Source organism: Vombatus ursinus, unplaced genomic scaffold (assembly GCF_900497805.2).
Source record: "Vombatus ursinus unplaced genomic scaffold, bare-nosed wombat genome assembly UNPS02013931.1, whole genome shotgun sequence".
In the NCBI taxonomy this organism is placed as follows: domain Eukaryota; kingdom Metazoa; phylum Chordata; class Mammalia; order Diprotodontia; family Vombatidae; genus Vombatus; species Vombatus ursinus.
In genome coordinates this window covers 260,740-283,156 of record NW_020953709.1, presented here as the reverse complement: position 1 = coordinate 283,156, position 22,417 = coordinate 260,740, and the positions used below count along the sequence as shown (strand labels likewise).

General features: G+C 59.2%; 3 protein-coding genes across 6 annotated transcripts; 2 read left to right on the top strand and 1 right to left on the bottom strand.

The window, feature by feature from the left end:
• On the top strand, window positions 1-17,456 carry TAF6L (TATA-box binding protein associated factor 6 like). Of its 4 annotated transcripts, none has more exons than XM_027858760.1 (12): window positions 1-35; window positions 4,929-5,142; window positions 5,227-5,313; window positions 5,908-6,058; window positions 6,156-6,206; window positions 7,763-7,857; window positions 9,234-9,308; window positions 10,357-10,577; window positions 10,755-10,887; window positions 11,183-11,311; window positions 11,395-12,606; window positions 17,370-17,456. In XM_027858760.1, exons 2-11 carry the CDS (start codon window positions 4,996-4,998, stop codon window positions 12,148-12,150), a joined length of 1,845 nt encoding a protein of 614 aa, XP_027714561.1. In that variant the 5' UTR covers window positions 1-35; window positions 4,929-4,995; the 3' UTR covers window positions 12,151-12,606; window positions 17,370-17,456. The 4 variants fall into 4 exon arrangements, with proteins under 4 accessions (XP_027714561.1, XP_027714565.1, XP_027714564.1 ...); XM_027858764.1 differs by lacking the exon at window positions 17,370-17,456 and adding an exon at window positions 17,147-17,168; XM_027858763.1 differs by lacking the exon at window positions 1-35 and adding an exon at window positions 709-778.
• Window positions 12,846-18,631, top strand: TMEM179B (transmembrane protein 179B). Its single transcript, XM_027858765.1, has 5 exons — window positions 12,846-12,941; window positions 17,370-17,557; window positions 17,649-17,783; window positions 18,080-18,158; window positions 18,248-18,631. The coding sequence occupies exons 1-5, from the start codon at window positions 12,846-12,848 to the stop codon at window positions 18,407-18,409; spliced, it is 660 nt and encodes a 219-aa protein (XP_027714566.1). The 3' UTR covers window positions 18,410-18,631.
• A 3-nt stretch (window positions 18,632-18,634) lies between these two features.
• TMEM223 (transmembrane protein 223) lies at window positions 18,635-20,336 on the bottom strand. The gene is made up of 2 exons (XM_027858766.1): window positions 20,009-20,336; window positions 18,635-18,975 (listed from the first exon to the last, which is right to left on the bottom strand). The coding sequence occupies exons 1-2, from the start codon at window positions 20,334-20,336 to the stop codon at window positions 18,683-18,685; spliced, it is 621 nt and encodes a 206-aa protein (XP_027714567.1). The 3' UTR covers window positions 18,635-18,682.
• Window positions 20,337-22,417: the final 2,081 nt, after the last annotated feature.

Genomic DNA, 22,417 nt, shown 5'->3' with positions numbered 1-22,417 from the left:
GCCGCTGCCGCCGCCGCCGCCGCTGCCGCCCTCGGGTAAGTTTCGCCTCGGGCCGCGCCACGCTCAACGCGGGGCCTCCGAACTTCGTCGGGCCGGGGGATCTCACCACCTCACCCTCACCTCCGCCGGGACCACAGGCCGTGGGAGTCCTGACCTCGGCTGGCCCCGCCTCCTGACCCTTGGGTCAGAGGTTACGGCTCGGGGGCCGACGCCTTTCATAGGCTCCGCTAGAGAGTTGGGCGGGACCTCAGAGGTCATCATCTCCCCGGTTCTTACTTTACAGATGGGGAAACTGAGACCCAGGTAGTTGAAGGGACTCACCCATGGCCGCTAGCGGGCGCCACAGGGCGCAGAGCGCCCGGCCCGAGAGTCAGGAAGAGCAGCTTGGTGACCCTGGCGGATCACTTCATCCGTGCCTGTCTCAGTTTCCTCGCCTGTGAAATGGGGATCACTGGAAGAGGCTCCAAGGAGCCTGGGGTCCACCGCTGGCAGTAACGGATAGATTCGAACCCAGGTCTTCCCTCCACTGGCCTGAAGCCTGCCTGACAATGATCTGGGTGTCCCAGTGGACTCCAAGCTGTCTAGGAGTTTGGCCTGGAGAACGAGGATGGTGGAAGGAGGGTCCCAGCCTTGGCTCAGATCCCACTCGGGACAGGAGAGACCAGACGGAAAAGATCGTGGGGCCACGCGTGGGCACGTGGGTGGAGAACCAGGAGGAGCTTCCATGCTCCTTGTGTTCCTACTTAGTTAATTGTTCCTAGCACGGCGGGCGTGGCAGGTGGGCGGCCCTTCCCCGAGTACGAAGGGACGTTCTAGAGGGGCCCCCTTCCCCACTTCATCCCTGGGGGTCCCGACCCTTCCAGCGCCCCCCCATCAGCCTGGGGGAGGGGCAGCCTGGGACAGGACCCTTGGGGGTCCCAGGGGTAGTTTGTCCAGGGAAGGTCTGTCCCTGCTTCTTTTCCTGGATGAGATTGTCACTAGTGCCCGAAAGCAGGCTCTCCACCGGTGCAGGTCTGCATCTCATTGGGAGCCTGAGAAATTAAGCCTCTTAACCCTGGCTCACCGGGACAGTCAGGCTGTGCTAAGCACTAGGGACACAGAAAGAGGCAGGAGACAGGCCCTGCCCTCACTGTAAAGGAAGCCAGGGAAGACAGTGGTCGCCTAAGTAGCACGGTGGGTAGTGCCTGGAGTCAGGAGGACCGGAGTTCAAATCCGGCCTCATACATATACTAGCTGTATGACCCTGGGCAAGTCACTTCACCCTGTCTGCCTCAGTTGCCTCATCTGTAAAATGAGCTGTAGAGGAATATGGCAAACCACTCCAGAATCTTTGCCACAAAGGGTCAGACAGACTAAGCAAAAGAAAGGAGGTCAGTGGTCAAAGCAGATGAGGAGGAGCCTTCGAGGCATGGGGGCAGCCAGAGAAAATGCCTGGAGCTGAGAGAAGGAGCTGAGGCTGGGGTCTCTGGATTGAGGAGAATGTGGGGGACGTCAGGTGTATAAGCCAGGAAGGGGAGGAGGGGGCAGGTTAGGAGGGGCTTTGAAGGCCAAACAGCGCCATGGGGCGCTCCCCACGTTTAATGAGTAGGGGGTGACATGGTCAGACCTGGGTCTTAGGAAAATCCGTATGGTGGCTGAAGGAGGATGGGCTGGAGTGGAGAGAGACTTGGGGCAGGTAGGCCCTGCCCCAGCAGCTTTAGCAGTCCCAGCGTGAGGTGATGAGGGTCTGCACCAGGGTGAGGGCAGTGTCAGGGGACAGAAGGGAGTGCATTCGAGAGATGCTGCAGAGGTGACATGTTGGACATTGTGGGTGAGAGAGAGTGAGGTCCAGGATGATTCCTGGGTTGTGGGAGGGAGGCTTGGGGGGAGATGGTGATTTCCGTTTTGTTCATACTGAGTTTAAGATGTCTATCGGATGTCCAGTCTGAGACGTCAGAGTTGGAACATTATACTGAAGTCTGGGGAGGATCCAGCAAAGGAGACAGAGGAGAGGAGACAGAGGTCAGAGAGGGAGGACGAGACGAGGGGGTGACAGAAGAGCATGTCAAGGAGGAGTGGAGGAGGGGCAATCTCAGCCACGGCCACAGTGAAGTCAAGAAGAATGAGGTCTCTTTGGCCATGAGATCTCCCCTCGGAGGGATGACAGACTGTGGCAGGGAGGACGAGAAGCCAAGGCACCCATGGTAGCTGCCTTCTCCGGGTACTCCTGGCCCCCGGGCCGGCTCTCTGACCACTCACTCCTGCCTCAGGCTTCTCAGACTGTATGTGATATATCCCAGGGTAAAGCTCGGCTCAGGGCCAGGCCCTTCTCCTCCGCCATTCATATAGAGTGCCCCTAGTTTCCCGTGCCAGGATTTGTCAGAGGTGGGCCTCGAGGCCTCGGCTTCCAGGCTTTCTTCTCAGAGGACATCCTCGTGGTAGCCAGCACTTAGATGGCATTTCAAGGTTTGCAAATGCTGTACCTGGAAGGTGTCTAACAGGCCTCACGGGGCCGGAACCAGATTAAAATGTAACGGGGAAATATTTTAGAGAATCAGTATAAATCCACTAGGACTGCGGCATTACCCAGTTAAGACGGAGCCCCTAGGGGGCCCCTCTGCTAGACTTCCTGCTGCTCATTCCATCCCGACTTGGAGGAGTTTCTCCAGATATTGTGATGCCCAGCTGACAGATGACAGGCTCAGAGAGGTCACATACTTACCAGACTGATACAGGAATGACTCACCCATGCAGAGATAAGGACGAAATGGCTGAGGCAGGATTCACACCCAGGCCTCCCAGACTCCTAAGTCAGGACTCCTTTCCTTGTGCTAGCTGCTTCTTATATTAAAACAGATCCAATTCAGCCAACAAATAGTATTTGTTAAATTGAATTTCTAGGGACCAGTGCTGTCTCTGAGGGTAAAAATAAGTATCAGCCGGGGTCCTTGCTGTTGGAATGCCAGGAATCAGGGAACTTAGAGGATGTCTGACCCCACCCAGACACATATGAATGAATGAATGAATGAGCATTTAGTAGATGTTGGTCTGTGCCAGGCATCCAGTGTCCCAAGTGCTGGGGATACAGATAGAAAAGGGAGATGGTCCCTGCCCTCGAGGAATTGATGTACCTGGGGGGGGGGGGCTTTGGGCGGGGCCTCCGAAGGCTTGGGGGGGGGGGGGGGGGGGGATGGGGTATGTGCGTGGGGTGCTCCCCCAATGACTATGGGAGAGAAACATGGTGCCGGGGTGGACCCAGGGCTGAGTGTCACAGCTCTCTGGGCCTGGTCTGGGGAGGAACCCATGGGTGTGAACATGATAGAGCAGCTGCCTTAGCAGGGGAGATTCAGAGCCTCCCAGGGGACTCAGTAGCCTCACAGGCCTTGAGAAGGCCATGACGATTTTGGTGTCTGTGTCCTCAGCGGGCCCCCCCCCTGCCTTGACCCTCTCAGACACATCATCAGTGGGTCCTGAATTGAGCTGTTGATGACCCCAGCAGTGCTGGTTATACTGGCTGGGGAGAGATGAGAAGGGAGGCCAAGCTGTGGTGGGCACTGGGACAGGTCATCCTTCTCTGACCTCTCTCAGTCTCCCCCTTTATAGAAAGCTGAACAGTAAGGTCCTGGCGTCCTCTCCAGTGGTCTTGTTGAAAGCCTTCAGTCAGTTGGCCTTGAAGCAGCAGAAAATGTCACACAGGCACAGGAGTTAGAGCTGGGGGGGGCTCAGAAGTGAGGCTGATTCCCTACTTTGATTTTATTTTACTTGTTTTTTTATTGGGTCACTGTAGTTTCCCCCAGTATTTTTCCCCCTCCCCTTCGCAGAGTCACCCCGTGTAACAGATAGTATTTTTAAAGAAAGAGAAGAAGAAAAATCAACATAATGATCAACATTGAATAAGTCTGCTACTTAAACCAAAAAACAAAAAAACCAATTCAAAACACTTGTGGACCTTTGTTCTATTCAGCTGTTGTGTCCAACTCCTTGTGACCCTATTTGGGGTTTTCTTGGCAGAGATACTGGAGCAGTTTGCCATTTCTTTCTCCTGCTCATTTCACAGATGAGAACTGAGGCAAACAGCGTTAAGTGACTTGCTCAGGGTCACACAGCTAGTAAGTGTCTGAAGCTGGATTTGAACTCAGGTCTTCCCGACTCCAGGCCCAGTGCTGTATTCAGTGGGCCACCTAGCTGCCCTTGTGGACCTCACCTCTTTGCAAAGTCCCCAATTTTATAGGTGATGAACTTGGGGCCCAGTAAAATTAAGTCACCACTTAGAGTTCACAAGTGATGAGTAGTCAAGGTGTGATTTGAACCTTGACCTGGGCTCTTTTCACTATACTGTGGTTTAATCTGATGGGAAAGGAGCGTGTGGATGGCTGCGGCGGTTACTGTCCTTGGAGTCAGGAAGAACTGAGTTCAAATCCAGCCTCAGACGCTTACTATTTGTGTAACCCTGGGCAAGTCAATCTCAGTTTCCTCAGCTGTCGAATGGGGACAATATCAGCACCTACCTCCAAGGCCTGCTGTGAGGGTCATGAGGTAAGATTCGTAAAACACTTAGCACATTGCAGATTCTTAGTAAACAGTAGTAAAGCCTAGCGCATAGTAGGCACTTAATGCATATTTGTTCTCCCTCTCCAACACAGGATTGCTCTGGGGTGTGTGGCAAACTTTAAAGTGCCATGTAAAAGTGCCAAGTTAGCTGTTTTCTTGCAGAGAAAAGGTCACTGAACCAGCAGTTAGACCCAGCTTCTAAATCGGGTTCTACTCTTGAGCCCCTGGGTGACCTTTTTCATTTTCGTCACCTCTAGAACGGAGGGGTTGGAGCAGATGACCTCCCAAGGCCCTCCCAGCTCTGATTCCACATTCTGTGTTCTTGAGTGGGAGCCGTGTGCTGTACCCCTGTTCTAGAGCCGCCCCTCCCTCCCAGCCCTGCTGTTGTGTCATTCCAGACTGGAGGCAGAGGAGTTTTCCAGAGGACTAGGAAGGTCCTAGTGGCTGCCCCAGCATCCTGGGACCATGTCAGAGCGAGAGGAGCGGCGCTTTGTGGAGATCCCCAGGGAGTCAGTCCGGCTCATGGCTGAAAGTGCCGGGCTAGAGCTGAGTGACGAGGTGGCCGCGCTTCTGGCTGAGGACGTTTGCTACCGGCTCAGGGAGGCCACCCAGGTACCGCCGGCAGGGAAAGGCGGGGGAGGCCCCCGGCTGCCCTGCTGCCCTTTCTGATGCCTGCTTTCTTCTAACTGACTTCAGAACAGCTCCCAGTTCATGAAGCACACCAAACGGCGGAAGCTGACGGTGGAGGATTTCAACCGGGCCCTGCGGTGGAGCAATGTGGAGGTGAGGCTGGCAGAAGCGGAGAAGGGGCCGGGCCACGTGCCCAGCCCACGGTCAGGAGGCTCAAGATCCCTCATCTGTCAGAGCGGCTTAGGAGTAACCCTGGCATGATGACCTCACTCTGAGTTTTGTGGCCCTTTAATGTGACAGAGACAGGAATGATGACTTTTACAATCATGGACTCACAGTTAAGGCATGGTCCGGGAAGTCTTCACAGAAAAGCTGGGACTTCAGCCGGGCCTTGAAGGATGGGTAGAGTTTGGGAAGGGAGGCCCTTCCACATGGGCCGATGGCTGGGAACATTAGCTTTGTATACAGTAGGTGCTCATTAAACACCTAATGTGGTAGAGGAAGCTTTGGGTCGAAGGATTCTCTGAAGTGGAGATGGTGCAGCCCTGTCTGCCATCCCCAGATGCCCCATGACACTCCGTCCACGAGCCCAAAGATTGTCCCAGAGTGCTGAGCTTCCGTTCCTAGGACTCTGGCCTCCCTGGGGCTTCGTGTCCGTTCTGTTCCCTCTCTTCCCCTCCCGGAATCGTCTTTCTGGATGACACTTGAAGGTTTCCAGAACATCTAACCTCGCCCTTCCACTCCTAGGCGGTGTGCGGCTACGGCTCCCAGGAGGCCCTGCCCCTGCGTCCTGCCAGGGAAGGCGACCTCTACTTCCCTGAGGACCGAGAGGTGAACCTCGTGGAGCTGGCATTGGCCACCAACATTCCCAAGGGGTGTCCTGAGACAGCTGTGAGAGGTGGGAGCCCCCGGGAGCTGGTCCAGAGGGAGGAGGCGGCCTGGGGGAGGTAGTGAGCGGAGCGTGGGGTGACCTGCCTTCCCTCATCTCTCTCTAGTTCATGTTTCCTATCTGGATGGTAAAGGGAATGTGGAGCCTCAAGGATCAGGTAAATGGCAAGAACGCTGTCTGGTTTTGAAAATCTTTCGTTATTTTATTGGTCTCAGTCAGCCAAGATCCACCTTCTCATTCTCCCACCCCACCTTCCCTCCCAACTGAGAGCGCAAGAAATACAAAACCTATCACACACGAACGGGGTTGATCAGAACCCACTTCTACCCTGGCTGTGTGTCCAGATCTGCTTCATTCTGCCCCGTGAGCTCTTCACTGCTCTATTGGGAGGCAGGGGGAGGGTTTGCTCCTTAGGCCCTGGGATTGTGGCTGGTCAGCGTACTGGTCAGAGGTCATGCAGTGGGGTTCTTTTGTGTTTATAGATTATTGCTTGTGGAGCCATTCCGTGTGTGTGTGTGTGTCTGTGTGTGTATGTGCTCGCGTGAGCACGCGCACGCATTCTTCTTTCTTTTGACCAATTCACATGAGAGTGAAGTTCAAGTCTGGCTGCCACCCTGACCTTGCATGTGTGTGTTTCTATCATCTACCCCCCTCCATGATGTGAGATCGTTTCCCTTACTCCAGACTTCCACTGGGCCCCTCATCCCCTCTTTTCTGAAGAGCACCAAGACCTAACAAAGCCGCCGCAGGCCTTGTCTCCTTGGCTTCATCCTTGGCCCCGGAGGGCGATGGGGCTCCCAGGGGACGTCTCCCAGCAGCTGGCCCATCAGCAGTATTCCTTCTTGTTTGCCTCTTTGTGTTTATCTTCACTGCTGCCTTTGAACTGCAGAGACTTTGTGAGCTCTGGTCTTTTCATGAGGAGGGGTTGGAAGAGCCTCCACGTGACAAGGCCGAACTCCCTGACCCAGTAAGCACGGCCCATAGCGTGCGGCACGTTGTGCACCCGCAGTCCCCCACCTAGTCAAAGAAAGGAGTGAGCTGTGGTTGGCAGGGGAGCCAGGGCTGCCGTTTTCTCTCCTGTAACTCGAAGCTCTTTCACCCAGAGCCGCAGCTTTGCCCACGTTCATTCCTACCATCTCTAGGTGTTGGCCAATACCAGCCTCTGTTCCCAGCCCTGACCCCCAGTGTTTTGTCTAAGCCGGCATCTCCTTTGCAGAAGATGAGCATGCCCGGGGGTGGGGGGGGGTGTCTGCCCCAAGCTTGGCAGGTGAGGGCCACCCTTCCATCACTGAGCACTGCAGTTTCTTTTTTCATCTAGTAAGTAGGTCATCTTCCAGAATTACAGGCCATCCCCTTGCGGCCTGAGGAAGGATGAACCCGTCTACTTGTGGTGAGGCTCGGCCTGGGATGACGTTCGTCCTCAGGCTGACTCCTAAGTGCACTTCTCCTGTGACCCTCTGGAGACAGGGTTGGCCTTGGGGTTCTGGGCCTGCTTTGCTGCTGCTCCTGGGGTCTGGGTCACTGGGCTTGGAGTTGGGCAGAAGGCCAGAGTTCTCTCGTGTGGGAGGAGCCCACTCCAGTGTGGATGCTGTCACGGCCAGCACGTTTTCCCTGTGTCCAAGCTGCTTTGCCAAGTGACAGACAGGCCACCAAGGACCCCGGAGGGGCCTCTGCTCGTCATGCTTATCATCGTTCCTGTCAATTCCCTTGCAGTGCCCAGTGCCGTCTCCTCACTGACCGACGACCTGCTCAAGTACTACCAGCAAGTGACCCGTGCCGTGCTGGGGGACGACCCGCAGCTCATGAAGGTCAGGGCTGCCAGACCCCTCCAGCTTTCTTTTAAGGCATTCCTCCTCATCTGTGTCCAGGGGCCCAGCGTAGGGTCTACATGGCAGCCGACCTGGCTCTGTATAAGGGGTTTCCAGGGTTTGTTTTCCAGGCCGGACAATGGATGTGTTCTCCCTCCACCCTGCAGCATCTCCCGGGGTTTCACTCTGATCCGGCCTGAGCCTGTCCCCTGTTCTGGGATGGGATGTCTGACTCCTTGAGGGCTCCAGACTGAGCAGCCTTCCCTTCTAAGCCTGGGCCTCGTGGTCCGCAAGCCATCCAGCCTCCGTCTCCACCACTTTCTTTGGGCTACTCTCTTAATTCCCAAGACTCCTTTTGTTTTCCTTGCAGCCGTAAGGAGCATGGGCATGAATTCAGGGTCATTCAGAGAGGATCCCCAGTCTTCTAAGTTCTTCTAAGGAGCAGGAGGAAAGGGAACAAAGGGAGAGTCCCTGCCCACAGGTCAGGCCCGCCAGCATGTCCAGCCTTCTTCCCTTGGTGCCCTGCTCCTCACCCTGCCCCCAGGGCCTGCAGCTTTCTGCATCTTGGCCTGAGCTGTAGTAACAGGGTCTGATTTGTTATATGTTACCCGTGCCTCTGTCTCAAGAGTACCAGGGCACGGAGTGGGGAGACTGAGGCCAGCGCAGCAAAGATACTGGCCTGGAGAGTGAGGGTGAAAAGGCCTGGGGAAGGGGGGCACTTTCGTTTGCTGGCTCCCCTTTGGCAAGCTTGTTTCTACCCCCGTGCTCCATTTCTATGGCCCTTCGTGATTTACAAACCCCTCTACAAAAACCTGTTGAGACAGATAGTGGGTACTACAAGTGTTAGGATGCCTGTTCAGCAGATCTGAAAGTTGAGCCTTGCCCACAGTAACATGACTAGGAAGTGTTGTAACTGGGCTTGTGGCCCGCGAGGGGCTCTCCTCGTCATCCCCAGTGGGGCCTGGATGGAGCAGGGTGCCACTGGCCTCTCAGCCCAGGGACAGGAGGAGGTCTCTTTAGACTGTAAGTGTGTTCTAGCTTCCTAATGTCCTCCTCACTCCTTCCCCCACCCCCTTAACATGGTCCCTCTTTCCTCTGGAAAGGGATCAAGGCTTGGATGGTGTTTAACCCGTGTAAGAGGCCTGGGGCTGTGGGAGGCCCAGCCTGACCAATGGGTGAGCCAGAGGGTGCATTAGAACCTCGCACCAGACGTCCTGGCTCGGAGGCTTTGGGTGAGGGACCTCTGGGCCGCTGCCTCCCCAGGACTCTGCAGGCCTTCAGGAGCTCTGGGCCTTGGTCTTCTGGGCTAGAGGCCTCCATCAGTCAGGAGGCGTGGGCCACGTAGGGCTCAAGATCACCGTCTCCTGATCTTCCAGGTAGCACTTCAGGACCTGCAGACAAATTCCAAGATCGCAGCTCTGCTGCCCTACTTCGTGTATGTCGTCAGCGGGGTGAGTGATGGAGGGAGGGGCAGGGGCTGTGGGGTGTGTGGGATGGGGTTCAGTAGGGATTATAGCAGCAGGAGGTTGGGGGTCTCAGGGATTATAGCTGCAGGAGTTTAGGGGGTGCAGAAGGGATTATAGCAGCGGGAGGTTGCGGGGCTTAGTAGGGATGATTGCAGAAGATTGGGGGTGTGGTACAGGTTATATCAGCGGGAGGTCGGGGGGCGCAGGAGGGATTACACCTGTGGAATCTAGGAGGAGAGGACAGGTAGGCCGGGAGAAGAGGGGGAGCCAAGAGGGCACAGCATGTAAGCTCTCTGATCAAGGGCAGAGACCGCCGTTATTTGAGTCCACCTGACAGGGTGCAAACCCACCCCTCCCAGGACTTCCTTAGCGGGGGCAACTTTGCACTGAAGCATACCTCCCCCTCCTCCATGACTCGGGGGGCAGCTTTCAAGCGTTGCCACCTCCAGAAAAGCCTTCCCCTTATGGCCGTCTCTGGCCTCGGCCAGGCTGGTCTTTGAACGACGCTGGGCTTGTACTTGAGGCTTTTTCGGCTTGCTTGGACCTGCTGGCCTGGTGTTCGAGGCTCCCGAGTCACCTCTGGGCTGCTCAGAACTGGGACAAGCACCACCCCTGCAGGCTTTCTGGGTGTCAGTGCCTGTGCTAGGCATGGAGGCTGGAGAACCCGGGCACCTTCAGGTGGGGTGGGGGTGGGGCGAGCATTTAGTGCAGATGCACAGTGTGCTGGTGAGAGGACGAGGCAGAGCCTTGAGGGCCTCCGTCCCCCTGAGCCAGTCGCTTCACTTGGGCCTCAGTTTCCTTGTCTGGAAAGGGAGCAGTTTGGGGTTCCAGGTCTCCTTTACCCTGTGGATTTGTGGTCCCGTGATGCCATCGCATGTCCAAGTCCTTGGCTTCTCCATCCCGAAGGGCAGAGTCTGTCTTGCTGCTGCCTCCATCATCCCCTAAGGCTTAGCACCCCGGGGGCAACAGGTGCCAGGGCCGCGAAGAGCTCTTCCACGGTCACAGCCTCCTGTTCTCATTCCTCTTGTCCCAGGTGAAGTCAGTGAGCCATGACCTAGAGCAGCTGCACCGGCTGCTGCAGGTGGCACGGAGCCTCCTTCGGAATCCTCACCTGTGCCTGGGGCCCTACGTTCGCTCCCTGGTGGGCAGTGTTCTTTACTGTGTCCTGGAGCCACTGGCTGCCTCCATCAACCCCCTGAATGACCACTGGACGTTGCGTGATGGAGCCGCCCTCCTGCTCAGCCACATCTTTTGGTAGGGGGCCCCGGAGCTGGTGGGAGCCAGAGGAGGAAGGCTGGCATGGAGGGGGTGGCGCTGCTCCCCTTGAGGCCAGTGAGGGGGTGTCTCACCTAAGAGCATTTGAGAAATGGGAGCTCTCTGCAGCGTACTCTCCTGCTAATTACAATTTCTCTGCCATCCTGACTCCAATAGGACCCATGGGGACCTGGTGAATGGCTTATCACAGCAGATCCTGCTGTCGCTGCAGAAAGTGCTGGCTGACCCCGTGCGGCCTCTGTGCTCCCACTATGGGGCCGTGGTGGGGCTGCATGCCCTGGGCTGGAAGGTGAGGTCAGCCTGGGCACTGAGTCTGCTGTGGGTCAGGGTCAGAGGGCCCAAGTGCTGCCCGTGAGGGCTTGCCCTGTCCTGGGAAGGCGCCCCACTCTGCACGGGTGTGCTGGAGGCAGAGCCCAGGGCCGTCCCAGAGCTCCTGCCCCATCTTGTGTTCTCCTCCATGTCTGGGCTGGTTGGGACCCCCAAGGGCTGGTGGGCTCCTCGTAAACGAGCTGAGGGCCGGCAGCGGCTGGGGGACAAGAAGGGCCCTCCGAGGCCAGTGAACTGACTGCAGCTCCCTCCCGCAGGCTGTTGAGCGGGTCCTGTACCCGCACCTCTCCACCTACTGGGCCAACCTGCAGGCTGTGCTGGACGATTACTCCGTGTCCAACGCTCAGGTGAAGGCGGATGGCCACAAAGTGTACGGAGCCATCCTGGTGAGTGACCTTCGGGAGAAGGGGGTTAGCTCAGCTCAGGTGAGGAGATGCACCCTAACCCTCCCGGCCCTGCCCCCCTGCAGGTGGCCGTGGAGCGGCTCCTCAAGATGAAGGCGCAGGCTGCGGAGCCGGGCCGCGGCCGCAGCTGCCGGCGCCCCGAGGACCTGCCCTGGACGGGCCTCCTCCTGCACGAGTCGCCCGCCGGGGAGCCGGGGTTCGGGCCAGGGGCGCCCCTGGCTCCGGGGACCCCCGGGCTGGGGAACCCGGCCCCTCCCGTGCCCCTCGGGGACACCTACCGGGAGCTTTACGCCTTCTTCGGGGACAGCCTGGCCACCCGCTTCGGCACCGGGCAGCCGGCGCCCACGGCCGCTCGGCCTCCGGGGGCCAAGAAGGAGCCGGCGGCCGTGGCCGACGCCGTGCGCAAGATGCCCCAGCTGACGGCCAGCGCCACGGTCAGCCCCCGGGACGAGGAGAGCCCCCGCGGGGCTGCGCCGGGCGGCCCCGCCAACGCCCCGCCCCCCGCCGCCGAAAGCCGGCCCCTGCCCCGCGTGCACCGGCCCCGGGGGGCGCCCCGGCAGCAGGGCCTGTGCGCGGGGGCCCGCGACGTCTTCCAGAAGAGCCGCTTCGCCCCCCGGGGCACCCCGCACTTCCGCTTCATCATCGCCGGGCGGCAGGCGGGCCGTCGCTGCCGCGGCCGCCTCTTCCAGACGGCCTTCCCACCGCCGCAGGGCCCCAGCCCCGCCTCCCGCTACGCCCAGAAGCTGCCCATGATCGGCCGCACCGCGCGCCCTGCGCGCCGCTGGCTCCTCTCGGACTACTCGCTCTACCTCCCGCTGTGAGGGGGCGGGGCAGGGGCAGGGCGAGAAAACAGCGAATGAGCGAGCGTCTGCTGCAGGCTCCGCCCCGGGAGCCACCGCCCAACGGACTACGGTACTGGATCTACCTCCCGCTGTGAGGGGGCGGGGCTGGGAGAGGAAGAGAACCAATGAGCGCCTGCCCCAGGCTCCGCCCCGGGCCTGGCTCCGCCCCCGGACCTGCCTCCCCGCCGACTGCGGTACTCGAGGGGGCGGGGAGAGGGCGTGCACGAGCGAGCGCCTGCCCCCTCTCGAACTACTTTCTGTACTTACAGCAGCAAGCGTACCCGGGCCTCGTCCGCGTAGTGGAGGGGCCGGGCCACACGCCCCCCTCAGGTTCTGGGCATCTGTCGGGGGCGGGGCCGCACGCCCTTCGGACTCATGTCGCTCGCTCTCCGAGGCCCTGGGCGGATGAAACCTCGACTGAGCCACTGACTGGAGGTGGGCCTGGCCTCCGTTTCTCCACCTGTAAACTGGGGAGGTGGGGGCGGAACCTCCTGGACCGCCCCGCCTTTTCTAGAGCCAAAGGGGCGGGGCTTCCCCGTGCGGCGGAGGGCGGGGCGTGCGTAAATAAAGGTATGCTAGAAGCCGACGCAGTGGCCGGCGTGGTGACGTCGCAGGCGTGCGAGGCGGTTGGGCCTACGAAGGCGCGGGGTGGGCGGGGCCCGGGCGGGGCGGCTATGGCGCTCCCTTGGCTGCACCGTGCCGAGCTCGTGCTCCTCGCCGCCGCCTTCCTGGCCGGGGCCGTGGTGGCCGCCGCAGTCTTCCGGACGCAGGTGGGGCCCGCGGGGCGGGGGGGGGCCTCAGTGTCCCCCTCTGGACAGTGCAGGGGAGGGTGGACTCCCTGGGCCTCAGTTTCCCCCTCTGGACAGAGAGGGGGTGTCCTCCGTGGTCTCACGGGTCACTTTCCCCTCTGCGCAGTGAGAGGCCTGGATTATGGCCGGGTCCGCAGCCCTTGAAACCATGAATCCCCCGAAGTGGCTACGTGTATTCAGATTGGCTGCGTTCGGAGTTCCAGTCGCTCTTCTGTGAATGTCGTCATTGGTTCTAGTCCAGGGCACACGCGCAGTTAGAATGCGATGACCACTTGGGGGGAGGGGCCCCTCGAGCAGCCCCGCCCCCTGGCCGGGTGCCCCTCCCCCGTCCGTAGGGGCCAGAAGTAGCCGGGCTGGTTTTGTGCACGAGGCCACGTGCTGTGAAGGCGGGCGGGCGTACTTCTTCCCGTACTTGGCTGGTCCTGAGCCCGGGAGGTGATCGTAGCCCCCCACGAAGGTGGAGGTATTTTCGTTCCTGCGGCCCACGGTCAGCAGTGATCTCATTTTTGGGGAGGGAGGAGTGCCCACTTCTCTTCCCTTGGTCCTGGAACTTGGGTGTCCAGGAAGCGCCCCACCTTCCTGGCCTGGCTCTCCCGAGCCACCTTCTAAGGACCTGCTTAGGCTGTTAGTACAGCAGGTCGAAGGGGCATAGAGCTGGAAGGGACCTTGGAACACAGGAGGAAACTGAGGCCCTGGGAAGGGCCCCCCCCCACCCCCCAGGTAACAGACAGAATTGGGATCTGAGCCCTGGAGTCCTCACTGCTTTATCCCAGGGTTTGGGGTTGGGGGCTCTGTGTGAATCCTGGTTGGTCTTTTAAAGAAATTGTTGCTGTCTTTCGATTTTTTTTTCCACCACTTACATGTCTGGGTGGATCCTCCCATAGAACTATCTGCCCCGTGTAACAAAGAATCAAAAAGGAGGGAAAGTTGAGCAAAAGTCTTCACCTGGCAGTGCCCTCTCCCCCTCTTCTGCAGAGAAGGGGTAGAAGAACCTTCTCTTCCCTCCCTTTGGGGGCCGAGCTTGGCCACCCTACTTTCCACACCCTGGATTCTTTCCACCTACATCATTGTCATTTCCTGGCCCTGCTGACTTCACTTTGCCTAAGTTCATAGAAGTCTTTGATGCTTCTTTGCTGTCCTCTTTCTCGATGTGTAGCATCAGCCCATCCCGTTGGGCTAGCACGGACTGTTTGGCGAGGCACCAGTCGGTGGGCACTCACCTTTCCAGTTCTCTGCTATGACTGTCCCTATGACTATTCAGGCACATACTTGAGGATGATCCCCTGATCATCCACTGCTCACAGTGTTTTCCAGGGTGCATGATGTCTGCCTCCAAGGATGTGAAGAACTGGGCTGTGGGAGAAGGTTTAGGCTCTCTCCTGGGCAGAATTAGGAGGGATGGGTAGGCACTGTGGAGAAACAGATTTTCAGGCCATGTGAGGGGATTGGTTCCTGAAGAGAACAGTCCCAGGGTGGGTTGGGCTGGAGATGCTTCCCAGAGATTTCATTTCAGGTACTTGGAGGCCCTTCCATCCTTGATTTGGTAAAGGCTTTGTCCCTTTCCACAGTGATCACTTCTAACTTGATTTCCACTCAGATTAGAACAAGAAGGAAATGAAACAGCATTGAGGTCAGACACCCACAGGCTTGGTGGGGCAGGAAGGGGTTTTGCTGTTGGAGGAACAAACAGTTCCCTATCTTCCACTGGGGAAAAGCACTCCCTGCCCTGCCCTGCCTGGCCCTGTCCAGCCCTGCCCTGTCCTGCCTTTCCTGATCCTGTCCAGCCTTGCCTGATCCTATCCAGTCCTGCCCTGGCCTTGCCTGGCCCTGTCCAGCCCTGCCCTGCCCTGCCTGGTCCTGTCTGGTCCTGTCTGGCCTTGCCTGGCCCTATCCAGCCCTGCCCTGCCTGGTCCTGTCCGGCCTTGCCTGGCCCTGTCCAGCCCTGCCTGGCCCTGTCCAGCCCTGCCTGGCCCTGTCTGGCCTTGCCTGGCCCTGTCTGGCCTTGCCTGGCCCTATCCAGCCCTGCCCTGCCCTGCCTGGTCCTGTCTGGCCTTGCCTGGTCCTGTCTGGCCTTGCCTGGCCCTGTCCTGCTCCTGGCTTGAGAAGCCTGGACTTCTCAGCTGTCCAAAATGCAGCTCCACTGGTTCAGATCCCAGCCTCGTCTTGGGCCAGGCTGAACCTTAGATTCAAAAAACAATGGTTGATGTACCTCATTAGGACAGAGCAGACCCAGCAGCTTGTAAAAGCCGTTTTCCATGGTGCAGCTGCTGGCTGAGTGAATCCAGCACTCTCTGGATTTGGGGCACATGGGCTGGAATTCCACTGGGGGCTGTGGCAGCTGAGCTCCAGTGCGGTGGAGTGTCGAGAGCCCTGACCTGGGAGTCGGCCCTGGGTTCAAGTCCCACTTCTGACATACTATCCGGAGCACCTCACTCCCCTGATCCACGTGATTCTGCTGGTGGCTGGGGAGGGAAGGGCTGTACTTGGAAATGAACACTTTGCAAAAGGTATCAGGTCACTTTAAATTACTCAAAACAGTTGGTCCATCAAGTGCTGACTGAAAGGAGAGATGGGTCTTGTGGCCTTTGTCCCATTGTCAAGACCATTGTGTATCTGGGTCTGTCGGCCTTTCCTTCTCTCAGCATCAGGACAGGGAAGTCAGGCCTCAAGCATTTATTAAGCACCTACTGTTTGTCAGGCACAGCGCTAAGCACTGGGGATACAAAAAAGAGACAAAGACAGTCCTTGCCCTGGAGGAGCTCACAGGGGAGACAGCATAAAAGCAGTGGTTACCCTAGACAGAATGAACTGGGAGATTGTCTGGGGGTGGGGCAGTAAGGCTTAGGAGGACAGGGTCGTGCAGGAGGTGGGATGTTGGGCTGAGCCTTGGAAGAAGCTGAGGAAACCAGGAGGCCGAGATGAGCAGGGAGAGAATTCCAGCAGGGGGTGGGGAGGAGGCAGGAGAGGACAGGGAAAGGGGCAGGCTAGAAGGCTTTGAATGCCCCACTGCATTGCATGTTTGATCCTGGAGGCGATGGGAAGCCACTGGAGTTTACTGATGTGGTCAGACCAAGACTAGGAAAACTGTTTTGAGAGCAGAGTGGAGGATGGCCTGCAGTGGGGAAAACCTGGGGGAAGGAGACTGGACAAAGGTTCTCTCAGCGGTCTGGGGTGGCAGTGTCAGAGGAGAGGGTGGGGCACAGATGGGAAAGATGTTACAGAGCAGAAAGGACAGGGCTCGGGGAGGGAGGGCACCAAGACGAGCCCTTGGTTTCCAGCCTGGGGACCGGTGGGGCCCGGGATGGGCCTAAGGAAGGGGGAGGAGGGCTGGCCTTGGCAGGACAGGTGGGCAGTTTAGACGGATTCCCGTGTTCTCCGACTTCTTCATGCTGATTATTCCTAGCAGTGCAGTGACATGTAGGGTACTACAGGCCCAGATTTAAGCCAGAAGATGATGACCGTGGCCCCTCGTTTTACAGAGGAGAACACACCCCGCTGTGGCCGTGTCTGTCCAGTAGCACGGAAGCTTCTTCGCGGCAGATTTTTCATTCTTCTGTCTTTGAATCCCTGTGCCCCTGCAGCTTGCTGATTGCTCGTCCCACCAGGAGCGGGGGCAGCTGCCGCGGGGCCGACGTCATCCACGCGGCCGTTAGTGCCTCTGCCGGTCCCCAGGCTTTGCTGCTGCCCTTGCCTGGCGCTTTGTTACCCGTAGTGCTGCTGGGCGCTTGTTTGTCCCTGTGCCCCTAGCTGTCAGAAGCCTCCTCCAGCGGCAGGGAGGCAGGCCCTGAGAGCCCTCATTTAGAAAGATCTGCTTGCAGATGCTTCCTCCCTCCCTCCTTCCCTCCTTCCTTCCTTCCTGGTTGGCTTCCTGGATGCTTCTGTGTAGCACAGCACAGCCTTCTGGGAATATCTCATACTTACGTTGTGGCCTAGCCCTCTGATGTCACTGACATAGGGAATGCCTAGTGAGAACACTTCCTTGGCCAGTGCATGGTGGCCTCTGTTTGCCCTTCTCCAGTCTCAGAGCCCTGGCAGTGGGGATAAGGGCAGGGACTAGCCTAGCATCCCTTGCCCAGGAGGTGGCACCAGTGGCATCTGAGGCAGGCTCTTTTCCCTCATGCAGTCAAGTATAGGATGATAAAATCGTCCTTCACCTCATTTCTAAGCGCCTGTTCTTAACGTGCTCCCTCTCCGTGTCGATCCATTGACTGTTGGGAGAGACGCCACAGACCATCTTTTGCCAAAGGACAGGTGTGGAATTTGACGTGCCCTAGGGGACGTGCTTGGACCGGGACCACCTAAGGAAATAGTCACCTGGGCACCTGGCTACCCGTCCGTCCCTTCGGGAAGGCTTTGTACTTTGGCCAGCCCGTCTGCCTCTCTCCCTAGAGCTCCTTCAGTGGCCAGTGCCCCGTCTATGGTGCCGCCCTCTGGAATGGCTCTGTCCTGTCCTTGGCCAGCTCCTCAGCCCCATCCCTCTGCTACTTTGTGGCGGGGGTCTCGGGACTCCTGGCCCTCTACTGCCTGTTGCTGTTCCTCTACTGGACGTACAGCAGCTGCCTAGAAGATTCTCACAGGTGACCATCACGGGGTGGTGTGTGTGTTGGGGGGAGTCCCAGCTGGGGAAGGGGAGCATCGTCAACCTCCTCGGTGCCTCTTCCCCCACAGAAGTCCCCTCGGCCTGCGCGTCTCCCTGGGCTTGTCGGCTGCAGCCGTCTTCCTGCTTCTGGTGGCGTCCTGCGTCCTACGATTTGGCACCACGTCCCTCTGTGCCTCCATCATGCGCCTTAAGATTGTGGACTGGTAACGGGCATCAAGAGGGGAAGGAGGGGCACGGGGCTGGTGCCTGCCCAGCTGGCCATTGCAATGTCCTGTGGCCACGCTGGGGGGAGGATGGAAGGAGGACTACCCCGGGAGAAGGTGGCTTGGGGGCAGGCCACAGGCTGTAGGTGCACAGAGAGCTGCCCCCCCCCAGTCACTGACACACATCAGCTCTGTGATCCTGAGTGAAGCCCCCTCAGGGCCCCGTCCTCACCCGGGGAAATCCCAGCCCTGGGGAGCCCCCAACCTTGCTCATCGAGCCTCTCTTGCCCGTGCAGCTGCTCAGATGCCCAGAAACTTCCCTGGCTGCCTCCCAGACTCGGCCTACACTTCTACTCCACCCTGTACAGCGCAGAAGTAAGGAGGGCCTGGGAGCGTTGGGGGAGAGCCGGGGGGAGGGTGCCAGGCCCCAGGCAGCCCACCCTCCTCTCTGCCCTCTCCTACAGGCTTCCTCCTGGGTGAACCTGGTGTTGTGGTGCCTGCTTCTGGCCTTGCAGCTGCTGCAGTGGAAGTGGGAAGCCCCCCCGTACCGGCCCCTGGAGCGAGGAGACCCCGAGTGGAGCTCCGAAACAGATGCCCTCTTTGGGGCCCGCCCGTCCCATCCCTGAAGAGGCTGGAATTCAGAGTCTCCTGACCAAAGACTGTATGCCCAAGTGCCTGGCGGCCCCCACCGTGCAGCTGCAGGCTCCCCCAGTGCTCCCTCCAAGGGGGATGAACGCCCGTAGCTGGCTCCCATCCCCTTCCTGCTGCTGCTGTCTTGGTAGCCAGATGTTGCGGCCTTTCACCTTAAAAGTGTCCTTCCCTGATGAATGAAAACACAGAAAGATCTACACTGGCCTTTCCTGTCTCTTTATTTGTTACTGGGTCTCCGCACTGGGAGTTCACAAGCTCCGGTAGGCACCCACGGTGATGTCAAACAGCCTCACGTTGGGGAAACGTCCGGCTTTATCCAAAAGAAAATAGAAGCGGCGGCCTTTGACCTTGAGAGGGAGCACGGCTGGCACCTCACCTCGGTGAGCCAGACAGGACACCTGACGCAGGGGCACGGTGAACTGGGCCCCCAGGCCAAAGGGTGCGTGAGTCGTCAGGGTCACCTGCTGCCCCCCTTTCCTGAGCAGCACGGAGCGGACGGAGCGCTGGGAGAAGAGCAGCCCGGCAGCCAGCACCAGCAGGCCTGGGGAAGGACAGGGAGGGAGGGGCAGAGGTCACAGGCGAGCCAGGCCCTGAGGTTGGTGGCCCAACTTCATCTCTGGGCCCTGGTTTCCTTATCTAATAAAACGAAGGAAATGGACCAGGTGACTTCCAGGGTTCCCACAGGTATCAAGAATCTAGAATTATCACGCTTCCTCCAACCATCAGTCAAGAAGCACTTAGTAAGCGCTTACTGTGTCCGGCACTAGGCTAAACCAGGGGACACCAAGAAAAAGCAGACAGGAGAATGGGTGGCAGCTCTGGAAAGGAAGGCTCGGGGCAGGGGGGCCAGGAGGAAGCCAGAGCCCCCAAGGGGCAAAGCTTGGGGAGGGGGGATGCCCATGGGCCCGCAAAGAGCCTGAGGGTGGGGCTGCTGAGTCCCGGGGTTGGGGGACGCCAAGGTGTGAGAGGAAGGGGCCGTGGATGCTTGTTTGATGGGGGGAGGTGGTAACGGGGGGGGGGGGGGGGGGCCCCCTTCCCCCCCCCCCCGCCCCCCGTTTGCTGGCTGGAAGACAGCAGACTTGGTCAGTCCCTAGGCAGCCGCTTGGGGCAGGGCTGGAATTGTCCGGGGGGAGATGACCATGGATGACACTGGGAGAGGGAGACGCAAGGTGGGTGGTCCCTAGTGTCGTGAGCGATGTAGCAGCAGGGTGGGCTCCTCCAGGAAGGGAGGCTGGCACATGCTGAAGGTTAAACTGGGATGCGCGGACCCTCCTCCGGGGCTTCCCGGAGGTCTCCGCTTAACACAAAGCCCCTCCCTACAGACCAGCAGCGGGGCCCTGGGGGCTCAAACAGGAAATAGCCCCGGGTGACATGCCCACCTCGGCGCCTTTGCTCAGCCCGTGCCCCCCTGCCTGTTAGGCTGCTGACCCCGATCGTCCCTGCCCTTTCCCAGCGCCCCGACCCCGCTAAGCCCCACCCTCGGGGGGCAGGTGGCGTTGGGGGCCTGGGCTCAACTCCTAGCTCGGGCCTCGGTTTCCCCAGATGTGCAACCCGCCCCAGGCTCCGGCTCTCACCCACGGAGGCGCAGCCGGCGGCCAGTCCGTAGCGCCAGAGCGCCGAACCGGGGCTGGGGCGGCGGCCGGGGCCTTGAACGCCGCCCTCGGCCTCGGGGCTCTGAGCGCCGCCCCCGGGCCCGGCCAAGGCTGCCGCGGCCAGCGACGTCCAGAAGACGCCCTGGCCGGCGCAGAAGAGGCCCAGGAAGGCGAAGAAGCGGCCGCGCTCGTGCTCGAAGAGCAGCACGTCCCGCGCCGGGGCCGCCTCGTGCAGCGCGGCCCGGGCCCAGGCGACCCCAGGCGGCCCGAGGCGGTCCCCCCGCCGCGCTAGCCGCGCCAGCCCCGCCATGGCGCGCGCCGCTTCCGGGGCGGGACTTCCGGCCTCCGAGGAACCGGGCCGGAGGGGAGGAGGAAAATACTGGCTCGGACGCGGGTTGATGGGGCGGGACTTCCGGCCAAAGCCCGCTCTGAACCTTCGGCAGCGGCGCCCCCGCCCCTCGCCCGGCCTCGGTTTCACTCCCAGACCCCGGACGCTTGTCCACGTGGAGCCCGGCGCTGGATGGGGCCTCGCTGCCCTCAGGGAGCTTCCACTCTAGTCCTGCGGGGCCGAGCCTGGAGAACCCAGATTGGGGGAAGGTCGAGCTTGGCGGGAAGAATGGGGAGCCACGGCTGCCCCTTGAGCGAGGGAGTCACGGCTGTGCCAGGCCAGGGGCTGGTATTTTGTCCTTGAGACCAGGGGAGCCCCTGAACCTCAGACCCAGCCGTGTGGCCCTAAGGAAGACGCTTAACCGCTGCCTGCCTCAGTTTCTTCGTCTGTAAAAGGGGGTGAAGATCATAGCACCGACCTCCCAGGGTTGTGTGAAGAGCAAATGAGATATTTGTGAATCGCTTTGCACCATACCCGGCGTAAAATAGGTGTCAGTCAATAAACGCAAAGCGCCTACTGTGTACTAAGTGCTGGGGCTGCGGAGGCGGAGGACCGTCCCTTGTGACGAGTGCAGGGGCTGGGGGCGGCTTCCTGCAGAAGGTGGGCTCTCAAGCTGGGACTTACAGGGGTCAGGCGTTGGAGGGAAGGCGGGGAGGGCCGGGGTTTAGGGGAGGGGGTGATGAGTTTAAGATGTCCACTTAGAGACGTCTGAAAGGCAGCTGGAGATGTGAGACTGGAGGTCGGCAGAGACTGGGGCAGGAGAGCTAGACGTGAGCATAGAGACGGTCGTTAAATCCAGGGGAACTGAGGAGATCCCCAAGTGAAGCAGCAGTACACAGGGAGGAGAGAAGAGGGTCCAGACAGAGCCGTGAGGGACCCCTGTGGTTAGAGGGCGGGATCTGGAGGAAGATCCAGCAAAGAGAGGGAGGAGGAGAATCAAGAGAGAGAGACAGAGAGGTGGAGGTGTCCCGAAAACCTCGAGAGAAGGGAGGATCAGGGAATCAGAGTGAGCAACAGTGTCCGAGGCTGCAGAGGTCAAGGAAGATGAGGATTGAGAAAAGGCCACTGGATCATTGATCACTTTGGGGAGAGCAGTTTTGGTGGAGAGGGAGAGGCAGGGGGAGCACTTAGTGTAGACTTGGGGGTAGGGGTAGCTACAAATGAAGGGTTTTTTCAGGACCCTGGAGACACGGACTGTTCACACGCAGCAGGGAATGAAGTCCTAAGGTGGGGATGACGGGGGCATCTGTTGGAGGCATCAGGATGGCTTGAGCAAGTGAGGGTTGGCCTTGGTAAGGAGTAAGCCACCGCGTGATGGGGGTTCAGGAGAGAGCAGAGAAGCATCTGAGTGATAGGTCAGCAAGAGGGGAGAATCGGGAGCTGATGGCAAATGGCTCCCGTTCTTTCCATAAAAATGAATCAGGGTTCTCAGCTGAGAGTGGGGAGAGGGATGAGATTTGGAAGAGCCAAGGTGGAGCGTGGGAGAGCAAGTCAATGTTTTTTTATTTGCTTAGTAGCCAAGCACTTCCAGGGAATCGAGGCATCACAGCCTAAAGGTAAAGGGTCTTCATGGTGGTCCCCAGAAAGATGTCAGATAGATGAGCTCTTTTCTCCATTCTTCCACCTTCTGCTCTGGCAACCCCCCCCCCCCCCCCCTCCCCCACAAACCCAGGGTTAGTAAGCACAGCCACTGGGCAGGAAACCCAAATGCTCCTTAGTCCTGGAACCACCTGGTTACCTCCCCTCCTGTATTCCCCACCTAATCAAGTTTCTCCTACTCTTCTCCCTCTGTTCCTGTTGTTTTGATGACTTGGTTACCCAGGTGCTCCAGTGGGGTTCCCTCTGGGGAGGTGCACAAGTGGGGCCCCCTCCTTCAGCTACTGCCTGCCTTGCAGACCTTCCTTGGGTCCCCCTCCTGCCACAACACTAAGCCAGCCCTTGCCCAAATGCTTCAGCATGGCTTCTGGATTTTCAAGCCCTTGTGGAGCTGCGAACTGGGCTCA

What these genes read in the sequence shown, in the direction of transcription:
- TAF6L (XM_027858760.1), top strand. Translation starts at nt 4,996, where the DNA reads ATGTCAGAGCGAGAGGAGCGGCGCTTTGTGGAGATCCCCAGGGAGTCA. An exon ending in TCGTGTATGTCGTCAGCGGG is followed by an intron (nt 9,309 to 10,356) that starts GTGAGTGATGGA and finishes CTCTTGTCCCAG; the next exon opens with GTGAAGTCAGTGAGCCATGA. An exon ending in AAGTGTACGGAGCCATCCTG is followed by an intron (nt 11,312 to 11,394) that starts GTGAGTGACCTT and finishes GCCCCCCTGCAG; the next exon opens with GTGGCCGTGGAGCGGCTCCT.
- TMEM179B (XM_027858765.1), top strand. Translation starts at nt 12,846, where the DNA reads ATGGCGCTCCCTTGGCTGCACCGTGCCGAGCTCGTGCTCCTCGCCGCC. An exon ending in TGCCTAGAAGATTCTCACAG is followed by an intron (nt 17,558 to 17,648) that starts GTGACCATCACG and finishes CTTCCCCCACAG; the next exon opens with AAGTCCCCTCGGCCTGCGCG. An exon ending in CCACCCTGTACAGCGCAGAA is followed by an intron (nt 18,159 to 18,247) that starts GTAAGGAGGGCC and finishes CCTCTCCTACAG; the next exon opens with GCTTCCTCCTGGGTGAACCT.
- TMEM223 (XM_027858766.1), bottom strand. Translation starts at nt 20,336, where the DNA reads ATGGCGGGGCTGGCGCGGCTAGCGCGGCGGGGGGACCGCCTCGGGCCG. An exon ending in CGCCGGCTGCGCCTCCGTGG is followed by an intron (nt 18,976 to 20,008) that starts GTGAGAGCCGGA and finishes GTCCTTCCCCAG; the next exon opens with GCCTGCTGGTGCTGGCTGCC.